Below are 11,472 nucleotides of genomic sequence, written 5' to 3' on the forward strand. Positions count from 1 at the left end.
GCCAACAACGGGTGAACCCTGGTGCTTTATTGAGCAGATCCAGAACCAGCAAGGGGAAGTGGGATGGAGATACAGTTATGTTCCCGGGAAAAGGTTTCAAGCCAGGCCTTGCAGACAGTGTAATTAGTGTGGTTGCTGCTTCTTATAAGGCTGTGTGGCAGCAGAGCTTGCCAAAATGGCGTCCTTAGGCATCAGGCCCCAGAGTAAGCAAGGGGAAGAAATCTCCCGGTGTCGGGCTTGGCGCTGCTGAGCATTCTTGTTCGTCAGCAGGTACGTGCTGACCCTGCACTGTGCGCTGTGCTGGCCCCACGGCCCCACCCCGGCCTGCCCCTCAACCAGAGCTGAGCTCAGACTGCAGAGCCGTGGCCCTCACATGGGCCCAAGGAAGGGAGGCTGAGGCTCAGCGGGGCCCCAGCAGGGCAGGAGATCAGGCTTCTGGTCAGTCAGAGCCAAGTGTGAGAGGCGTCTCTGCCCCACTGTGAGCCCAAGGGCAGAAGGCTACACCTCAGCAAGCACATCTTTGATGGCACTTGTGAGAGGAAAGGCCAGGTTCTGCCCACAGAAGGTGCCCCGGAAGTCATCCAAGTCCAGGGCCCACACCATGGCGCCAGCCAGCTGCCTGTTCTTCAGGTACCGTGCCTGGTGGGGAGACCCAAGGCGGGCGTGGCTGGGTTCCCGTGCCAGGGTGCACATGGGGGCATGCTATCTAGATGACACTGGGACCCGAAACACCCCTGTAGCCAAGTCCCACCCTCGGTGCAGGGGGCGTCCCTCTCGCTTTTCATCTGGGGGGTGTGGCCTTGTGAACATACCTTGTTTTTGACACTCTCCTGGTCGTCATACGCCACCCACTGGTTGCCCTTGGTGGCATAGGGGACCTGCTGGTCACGGAATCTGTGGGTGGTGGCTCCGTGGAGGAAGTCACAGATCTGAGCAGAGAACAGGGCAGGGGTGGCTGGAGAGCTGTGCTGAGATGTTGCCGGTCACTAGGGGGATGTTACCCCCCAAATCTATTGCAGCCCCTTGCTTCATCCTGCAGGTTGCACCTGCCCCTAGAACCTGCAGATTTCACGCAACTTTACTTAAAATAGATGCAAATATCCCGGGGTTCTGTGGCTGCTCTCCACTGACACTGAGGACTGGCCAAGGCAACTCAGAGCAGCAGAAGTTGGGTCAAAACAAAACAAAACCTACCTCTTGGCTGTTGCTTTTTCCTGGGCTAAAAGGAAGGCCCCAACTTGGTGGCCAGAGGGGATGAAGACGTGATGTGCCTGCCCTCCTCCTCCCTCTTCTCTAGAGTGCTAAGTCTGCTGGAATTTTTTTTAATTTTTTTAATTTTCAAAGGAGTAAAATGAGGATGATTTGGAGGGTCACCTTCCCCAGGGCTGCCGATGCTGTGGGAAATCTTACCTTCTTCCTAGCTCATACCTCATAATAGGCAAGGATCCCTTTCTCCTTGGTGAACTGGCCTGGAATTCCTGGCCCTGAGATGGGGGCTCCCACATCTGTCTTGGAAGAGGCCAGAGTGTAGCTCCTCCCAAAAGTGGGGATACCCATCACCAGCTTATTGGCTGGAGCCCCCAGCCTCAGCATGTAGCTCACAGCGTAGTCCTGGGTGTGGGAAGGGCAGGACAGTTTGAGCAGTTAGTCTAGGAGGGAAAAGGTCGTGCAATTCCCATTGCTGCCTTGAAGGGAGTTCCAGATCTAGATGCACCTGGAATTCCCTTCCTTCCGGGAACTTATAATGTCAGTCTAAAAAGCACTGTACAGTTTCCATCTCAAAGAAATCCTCTTAGGTATAGGAGAAGATGCTGTTTCATAGTTGCAGAAATCAGGTGACTGGCTCACATTTCACAGCAAGCAAATGGCAGGGCTAGACTAGACTCTTGGCTTCTCAGCCCCCAGCCCTCTTTTGCTCTCTCCCACCTGCCCTGTGCCTTCACCCTGTAGGCCCGTCAGGAGATATCTTGATTCTGTATGTACATATCACCTCCTCAGTTCCCAGAGCCATGGAGGATGCATGAACTTTGCGCCTCGGATTCCTCATCTGTGAAGTGGGCCCCTAACCCCTCCCTTACAGGATTACTAAGCAGTGGAGAGGTTGGTGTGTGGGCTCTGGCAGGCGGCAGGCATTTATGGCCCCCTCTCAGCCTTCCCTCCTTTGGGACACTCACAGCGTTACTGAATCTGTCAGAACTTGCATCTTCCTGGCCTCGAAACAGGGGGCTGTGATGTCCGACTGTCTGGCGCCAGGCTCCGTGAAAGTCATAGGTCAAAAGGCTGATGAAGTCCAGGTGTCTATAGAAGAGTGGATGCAGGGCAAGGAGAAAAGTTTAAAAGCACACCACCCCAACAGGATGTGAGCAAGAAAAACAGGCAGTCATTAATCCAAAATCTGGTAGAACCCAGTGACCAGACTAGGCTGCTGGACCTAGGCTCCTGCTCAGGGTCCCACAGGAGCATTCAAAGCAAGAACAGGGCTCTTCCTGTCTGCACCCAGGACACAACTGGGAGCTGCCCTCCAGCACATCTCAATCCCTGCTCTCCAACCACATTCATCTTCGAGAAAGCAGATTAATATCATCAGTAACTAGCCTTGTGGGGAAAGAGCAGGACCAAAGGATGGCCTGAAACTATGATTCCTTGTAATACGGAGTAAGCTTTCTACACACACAGATTAGGGGTCTCCAGGTGGATTGCATGAATATGAGCTTTAGGTGTTTGGGGCAAATGATTGAGAGCCACCTCATTCCCACCCTCTAAGTGATCAATGATCACTTGACCACCCTCAGTGATCAAGGCAAAGAAATAGAGAGAAACAATAGAATGGGAAGGACTAAAGATCTCTTGAGGAAAATTAGAGATACCAAGGGAATATTTCATGCAAAGATAGGCACAATAAAGGACAGAAATGATATGGACCTAATAGAAGCTGAAGATATTAAGAAGAGGCGGCAGGAATACACAGAAGATGTACACAAAAAGATCTCCATGACCCAGATAACCACGATGGTGTGATCACTCACCTAGAGCCAGACATCCTGGAGTGTAAAGTCAAGTGGGCCTTAGGAAACATCACTATGAACAAAGCTAGTGGAGGTGATAGAATTCCAGTTGAGCTATTTCAAATCCTAAAAGATGATGCTGTGAAAGTGCTGCACTCAATATGCCAGCAAATTTGGAAAACTCAACAGTGGCCACAGGATTGGAAAAGGTCAGTTTTCACTCCAGTCCCAAAGAAAGGCAATGCCAAAGAATGTTCAAACTACCGCACAACTGCATTCATTCCACACGTTAGTAAAGTAATGCTCAAAATTCTCCAAGCCAGGCTTCAACAGTACATGAACTGTGAACTTTCAGATATTCAAGCTGGATTTAGACAAGGCAGAGGAACCAGAGATCAAATTCCAATATCTGTTGGATCATCGAAAAAGCAAGAGAGTTCCAGAAACACATCTACTTCTGCTTTATTGAGTATGCCAAAGCCTTTGACTGTGTGGATCACAGCAAACTGTGGAAAATTCTTAAAGAGGTGGGAATACCAGCCCAACTTACCTGATTCCTGAGAAATCTATATGCAGGTCAAGAAGCAATAGAACTGGACATGGAACAACAGACTGGTTCCAAATAGGGAAAGGAGTATGTCAGGTTCTATATTGTCACCCTGCTTATTTAACTTATATCCAGAGTACAACATGTGAAATGCTGGGTTGGATGAGGCACAAGCTGGAATCAAGACTGCTGGAAGAAATATCAACAACCTCAGGTATGCAGATGACACCACTCGGGAAGAAGAAATAAAGAGCTTCTTGATGAAAATGAAAGAGGAGAGTGAAAAAGCTGGTTTAAAACTCAAAATTCAAAAAACTAAGATCATGGCATCCGGTCCCATCACTTCATGGCAAATAGATGGGGAAACAATGGAAACAGTGAGAGACTTTATATTTGGGGCTACAAAATCACTGCAGATGGTAACTGCAGTCATGAAATTAAAAGATGCTTGCTCCTTGAAAGAAAAGCTATCATCAATCCTAGACAGCATATTAAAAAGCAGAGACGTTACTTTGCCAACAAAGGTCCATCTAGTCAAAGCTATGTTTTTTTCCAGTAGTCACGTATGGATGTGAGAGTTGGACTATAAGGAAAGCTGAGTGCTGAAGCGTTGATGCCTTTGAACTGTGGTGTTGGAGAAGACTCTTGAGAGTCCCTTGGACTGCAAGGAGTTCCAATCAGTCCATCCTAAAGGAAATCAGTCCTGAATATTCATTGGAAGGACAGATGCTGCCACTGAAGCTGAAGCTCCAATACTTTGGCCACCTGATGGGAAGAATTAACTCATTTGAAAAGACCCTGATACTGGGAATAATTGAAGGCAGGAGGAAAAGGGGATAACAGAAGATAAGATAGCTGTATGGCATTAGCAACTTGATGGACCTGAGTTTGGTAATGGACAGGGAAGCCTGGCATGCTGCAGTCAGTGGGGTTGCAAAAAGTCAGACACAACTGAGTGACTGAACTGAAGTGATCAATTAAAGCAATTAAAACAATGAATCTACATGTGCCTGAGACCCTAAAGAAGATTCTAGTCAGAGTGAAGAGTCTTTGTCTCTTACTCTTGGGTTTCCTAAGATCCAAGTCTTGTTCCACCAAGAAATCAAGCTGCTTGGCTGGAGACTGCTCATCGCCACATGCATAAGGAGGCAAGGCGAGGAGAAGGGACAGGTGGACAAGAAAGGGGAGTCTCTGCAAGACAGAGTCCCTTGAGGACTCTCCAGCAGCCTAGAAATGAAAGGTATTGTTAACTGCTGCTTTTCCCTTCCAGAGACTAGTGACTGGCTCATTTGTATAACTCTCTCTACTTCTTTTCCCACAAACATACATTCATAGCAATTTTCTGAACTGGTCAGCACAATATCCCAAGTGAAAAGGAAAGATAGGGATTATTATACCCCTTTTGACAGATAGGAAGACTGAGGCACAGAGAAGTGATGTGACTTGCTCAAAGTCACTCATCTCTGGAGAAATTGGGACCAAAAGCCCAGTATTCTGATTGTACACAGACTGCTAAGGCAGAGTAGATCAGGAGACTCACCGGGATATCTGGGCAATGTCATAGCCTCTGTCAATAGCAATCTTCCCTGCAGGCACTGCTGCGCTGAGCAGGAGCTGCTCTGTGCCTGCTTGGGCTTCCCTTACAAACTCAGCCTTCATTTCCTGGTTGGGAGAGAGGCAGGTGAGTGACAGCAAGCCTTGTGGAGAAAGATCTTTGAGGATGTCATTGGCCTTCCCTGTCTGCTGTAATCTCCAACCAGACCGGAGCTTAGTGGGAATGATAAAGTGGTCCCATCTGCAGGCTCACCCATCCTTTTCCTAAAAACAGTTCGGGCCGATCTCATCCCTACACCCCATGTGTACTCATCAATATTCCATTTTTCTTTGTCCTGCAGGGACCATGAGAATAAAGAGTCATCCCGCTTAGTCCACAGATAGAGCTGGAAGACATTTGCCTGTCGGTCTCTGCTTTGTTTAAGGTAGTAAATGAGAACACAAAGTTAAAGTGATTCATATTGATTGTTGTTCAGTCTGTTGTTCTACTCTGTTCAGTCACCAGGCTGTGTCTGACTGTTTGCGACCCCATGGACTGCCACACACCAGGCTTGTCCGTCCCTCACCATCTCTTGGAGTTTGCCCAAGTTCATGTCCATTGAATCAATGATGCCATCCATCTATCTCATCCTCTGTCACCCCCTTCACCTCTGCCTTCAGTCTTTCCCAGCATAGGGTCTTTTCCATTGAGTCGGCTCTTCACATCAGGTGGCCAAAGTATTGGAGCTTCAGCTTCAGTGTCAGTACTTCTAATGAATATTTAGGATCAATTTCCTTTAGAATTGACTGATTTGATATCCTTGCAGTCCAAGGGACTCTCAAGAGTCTTCTCCAACACAACAGTTTGAACCATCAATTCTTCAGTGCTCTGCCCTCTTTCCGGTCCAACTCTCACATTCGTACATGACTACTGGAAAGACCATAGCCTTAATTATATGGACCATTGTCGGCAATGTGATGTCTTTTCTTTTTAATACACTGTCTAGGTTTGTCATAGCTTTCCTTCCAAGAAGCAACCATCTTCTAATCTCACGGCTGCAGTCACCATCCACAGTGATCTTAGAGCTCAGGAAGAGGAAATCTGTCACTGCTTCCACCTTTCCCCTTTTGTTTGCCATGAAGTGATGGGACTGGATGCCATGATCTTCTTCTTTTTAATATTGAGTTTTAAGCCAGCTTTTTCACTCTCCTCTTTCACCATCATCGAGAGGCTCTTTGGTTCCTCTTTGCTTACTGCCATTAGAGTGGTATCATCTGCGTATCTGAGGTTGTTGATATTTCTCCCAGAAATCTTGATTCCAGTTTGTAATTCAGCCAGCCCAGCATTTTGCATGATGTGTTCTGCATATAAGTGAAATAAACAGGGTGACAATATACAGCCTTGTCATACTCCTTTCTCGATTTTGTACCAGTCAGTTGTTGAGATTCTAACTGTTGCTTATTGACCCACATAGTTTCTCAAGAGACAAGTAAGATGGTCTGGTATTCCCATCTATTTAAGAGTTTTCCACAGTTTGTTATGATTCACACAGTGGAAGGCTTTATTGTAGTCAATGAAAAAGAAGTAGATGTTTTTCTGGAATTCCATTGCTTTCTCTATGATCCAGCAAATGTTACTGATACTGTGAACAATTTGTTTGATTGCTCTGCCCCTAGGGTAACTAGAGATGCTTGGGCTGCCCCCAGATGGAGTTGAGTATCCCTGATTTAGTGCATGCTCGGGAGTGCGCAGTGTCAGTTTGAGAATGAATAGAGGACAATGATGCTCGACTAAGTGGCAGTGAGGAGTAGGTGCCCTGGTTAGTGAACGCTGCCTCTTAGAACCCCAGCCCACCTCCCCTGTTTTCAGCGGATGTCTTCCCTGCTGTGTCAGGCCTCAGGACACAGGCCTGTTTGTCTTACCTTTGGCCCAGATCTCAGGACTCTGCAGCAAGGAGGCTTTAGTCTCCCTTTGCCTGCCTCGGGAGAACATGCCCAAAGATAGCTTCTGCCCTCCTTACTCCTTGGTGCTCCCCATCTCCCTGCCCCTTTCCCCGACCCGACCAGCACCTTGACCAGAGTGGTGAGATGCCGCTTGTCTCTCCACCCGGGGTAGAGCCATGCTAGGTCCAGTCCATCAAAGCCATGGGTCCGCAGAAATGGTGGCACCGACTTGATGAAAGTCCTGCGACTCTGGGTCTTGGAAGCTATCTTAGAAAATCTAGAACCAAAATCACCACAGTAGAGTGCTCAGCACCAAAATGCTGGGTGCCTTGGCCCCTTGGAGTGGTCTCTGGGGCATGTGCAGCTGGGAGCCTGAACTCACACAGCTATAGGAGGGCATGGTTTGGACAGGACCCACTTCTAATCATCTTATTAATAGAAAGAACATGTGCATTATAATCAGATATCCCTGGCTCTATCACCTAGTAGCCAAGCCATTTTGAGCAGATTATAACCTGAGCCTTAGTTTCCTCATCTGTAAAACAGGCATAAATGTAATATCTCACAGTGCTATTATGAGGATTACATGTGATAGTGGTTGGACAGGATGCCTGACACATAGCAACCACTCAATAAATGAGAGCTGTTGTAGCCATTACTTTAACTCTTTTTAAAGCTGCTCCAACTCTACCCACTCCAGGAAGTCCTCCCAGGGTCTCCACTCCCAAATTCCCATTCATTCCATCTTGCTCCTTCCAACCCTTAGGACAGTATCCCCTCAAATTTCTTTGTTTTCATGTCTGAGAAGTAGTAAAAAGAGCATTGGCAAGCAATCAGAACATTGACTGCCATCTTGCTGTGTGTCTCTTGGCAAGTTCCTTCCCCTTTCTGGGCTCTGGTTTCATGATTGCACGTGATGCAAACTCCTGACAACCATTCACGTCCCTGTGCCTGACCATTCTGGGGTCCCTGTGACCTTCATCCCATGGGTGTAGAGAAACCTATGCTTCCTCTTATCCCATCATCCTCTGGGGGATGCATCCTACCTTTGCGAACCGAAGTTCCATCCTCCAACAGATAGGAGGGTCTTCAGGTTGGGGTTCCTGTGGGGCACAGAGAGGCAGGAAGGCTGGGGTTGAGTGAAGTTGCCATGATATGGGGTGGCCCCATGTTTAGGAAGCTGTAGTAGGCTTCTAGCTTTGGGTAGAGGCTGAATCAGGCCTCCAAGGCCCTTCCAACCTTGAAATTCACTATTCTAAGGTTTTCTAAGTATTTGTGGCATGTATTCTGAGATGTGTTGCCCATTTTTGTTCCCTCCAGTGGGAAGCCACGATATGGCAAAATAGAACCATGAACATTTTCTCTGTGGAGAGGCACCCACAGGGGACAGAGAGAGTTCCTTCTCCCAGGGGAGTTCATCTATGCCTTTTTCTGCAGGCTTCTTCTATACCCTGACCTCTGCCCTCATCACTTCCTCCCATTTGAGCCAAGGCCCTCCAATTCTCTACCCAGAAGTGAGTCCTGGAGACCTTGCCCATCCCCTTGAGCAGGCGCACTCTACCCTGAAACCAGCCCTCCTGACCTCCATCTTTCTCCTGCCCTGGCTAGTCAGTGGCCCAACCTGTTCTTGAGTGTGTTCAGTGTGTCATAGAGCGTCACGTCATTCCACTCCCAGGTGTCGATCTCATTGTTGCTTATGTTGGCAAAGCTGTAGATGACATGCGTGCACAGGAAGGGGTCGATGGCGTCTGGGAAGCAGCTCCCATCACCCTCCCGGTACTGGGACCAGCTGGTGTAGTAGCAGATCAGCTTGTATGCAGCACCTGAGGAGAAGGCTAGGGTGAGCCCTGGGACCCTCTGGCTGGGGCCCTGAGCTGAGCACCAGTGGGGTTTTGGGGAGGGGTGGGATGGATGGGTAGAATTGTGAGCATAGTTAAAATTCTCAGTGAAAGCAGCTGGCTCAAGGGAGTTCTCTGTCTGGTGAAAATAAAACCTATTTTGAAAATGCTTAGGAAAGATCAAAGTATATAAATATACTGCAGACTAAGAACAGAACACTGCATGGAGTGAGGAGGCTTTAATGAATAAAGATGAGATGGGACTTGGTACAAGTAAGGAAGGTTCCCTGGAGGCTTTGAAGGAAAGGAGTGGCCTAGCTCCAAACAGCCAGTGTTAGAAGACCTTTGCCTTTCAGGAGTCCTTGATCTGAGAGGCTCTGGCCTGTCTCTTCTCTGCCTTCATGGGGAAGGTACCCCTGACTTGTAACCCACCCAGAATGGCAGTCTCCGGCCCCTCAGTCCATCCCCCTAGCTGAGACACAATAACCCAGTGGACTGGAAAGTTCCCGCTCTCTTCTTTTTCTAATTTCTGCTGCTGCAGAGCAGGCCTCTCTGCCCTCTTGATTGGAGTGGGCATCACTCATGCACACTGTTCCTGGGCTCCTATTAGTGGTTCCCACTAGGCTATTGGTTGAAGCCTTCATTGAACCTGAGCCTTTGAAAGTTTTTAATTTTGAAAAATATTAAATATACAGAAAAGTAGAGAGTAGTATAATAAACATCTATATACTCATCACCTTGGTTTAACAAATGCTAATGTTTCTGAGCCATTTGCATCACAGAAGAAACTGGGGAAAAGTGCCAAGTTCCCTTCCATATAGCCCTCACCACACCCCCACCTTCCATGAGTTAAAAGAAGGTTACTTACAGCTCTGGAGCAGCACCAGGACCACAAAACCTGAAGGGAAATCCAGGATGAGACCCCCTGCAAGCACCTCTGGTCCTCCCTCCTGCTCCCTGCACCCGCCCCGCCACCACCATGGAATCCAGGGCCTCCTCACACCAGGCACCTCCTCTCTCCCCCCTGGCTCTGCACCACCCCTTCTCCCGCCCACTGCCTCTCCCCACAGCAGGTAGGAGGCCAGTCTCTGCAAGCAGTAGCTCTGCGGCCAACCCAGAGACCTATCTGAGCCGCCCTCAGCCCCATCCTGGCTGCAGCAGAGGAGGGCATGGCGCGGCCTCTTCCTGTGCCTTCAGGTTCCTGCTCCCCAGCTGCCTGAGCAGGACGCTTCCTGGGCCTCCAGCTTCCTCTTATACGTACCCTTCTCCACTCCCCTGCACCGCAATCCTCCCTTTACTGGAAACCGAGCTGTGTGTCAGTGAAGGAACTGGCAGACTGTGAAGTGGCGGGGGAGGAGCACTGTGGGCCATGAGAGGCAGATTGGGAAACCCTGGAGAGTCTTGAAAACTTGGGCCAAGTCTTCCTGAGGCATCTGCCAGTAGAACAGCCATTAGAGGGATGATCTGGGGGCTCCTGGGCCCAGTGACTCAGCCTCCCACTCACTTTTCTCCAAAAGTCAGCAGTTCCCCTGTTTTTCTGGCAACCCCTACCTTTGCCTCTCCAGCCCTCTGTCCAGGCCTTTGGCCAGGCTGAAACTGGGCACAATTGAATTCTGCAACCCGCAGCACCTCCAAACAAGGCTGTTATTTCTTCTCTCCCTGACCCCGGCATCACCCTGCCTGACCTCCTCTCCTCCTCTCCAAGCCTGCTTCCCATAGCAGCCTGAAGGTCAAGGTGAGGGCCAGAGAGCCTTTCAGCGACTGACATGCTGATTGTTTAACAAGAAAAGCTAGAGAGGAGTAGGAAGTGCTGAGTGGCACTCTGAGACCTGCTGCTGCTTTCCCTCCTTTTGAAATGCCAGTTACAATGAATGAGAAAGAATTTGGCAAGTCTGGGGCTTCGGTGAAGTACCAAGAAGTAAAAATGCAGACTACTCAGTTTCCCCCAGGAGCAGATAATCTCAGAAGATCAATAACCCCCATTCCCTCAGCTCCTCTCTTTTGAAACCCAAGTGTAATGATACCACCCCTTTCTAGATCTCTCAGTGATTTTTTTTTTTTTTTTTTTTGGTCACTCTTCAGATAAGAACAAAACTTCTTAACAAGGCTCTGCATGATTTGTCTTATTTGTGGATACATTTTGATCCAAAGATCCTGGACAACTCCATTCTTTGTAGGCTACAAATGAATTAATAGGCAGGGAGTGAAAAATTCAGAACTCCAGTTGCTGGAAGAGGTCAGAGGGCTTCTCAATAGATACCTTTACTTTGACACTAACATTCGGTACTAATCTGATGTTAGCCACGCTGGTTTCACAGCCCTCTCTTGATGAGGTCTATCTCTCTGTGCACTTCTCTTCCTTCCTCTCCCTGTAAAACTGAAACAACTCTTCACTGAAAGAAATGATCAGAGAGCAGTTTGTCCAGAGTCATACTCATGAATACTAAAGGGTCATTGCTTCACCCTTTTAAGGTAAATAGCCTTCTTTTGTACCCTAGATAATTGACAGAAATGATAGTTCATAATAACCTTTCTTTGTTTGGGGCACTGGGAAATAGACTTCTTCTAAGTCTAATAGAAATATTACAGTGGTAGGTATGTAAAA

General features: G+C 48.3%; 1 protein-coding gene across 1 annotated transcript; it reads right to left on the reverse strand.

Moving 5' to 3' along the window:
* Positions 1-6: 6 nt before the first annotated feature.
* CHI3L1 (chitinase 3 like 1) lies at positions 7-10,129 on the reverse strand. The gene is made up of 10 exons (XM_061381875.1): positions 9,990-10,129; positions 9,736-9,765; positions 8,651-8,852; positions 8,076-8,132; positions 7,156-7,306; positions 5,093-5,214; positions 2,175-2,298; positions 1,429-1,611; positions 813-929; positions 7-639 (listed from the first exon to the last, which is right to left on the reverse strand). The coding sequence occupies exons 1-10, from the start codon at positions 10,036-10,038 to the stop codon at positions 499-501; spliced, it is 1,176 nt and encodes a 391-aa protein (XP_061237859.1). The 5' UTR covers positions 10,039-10,129; the 3' UTR covers positions 7-498.
* Between the last annotated feature and the right edge of the window lie 1,343 nt (positions 10,130-11,472).

The sequence above is a fragment of the Bos javanicus genome, chromosome 16 (assembly GCF_032452875.1).
Source record: "Bos javanicus breed banteng chromosome 16, ARS-OSU_banteng_1.0, whole genome shotgun sequence".
Classification (NCBI taxonomy): domain Eukaryota; kingdom Metazoa; phylum Chordata; class Mammalia; order Artiodactyla; family Bovidae; genus Bos; species Bos javanicus.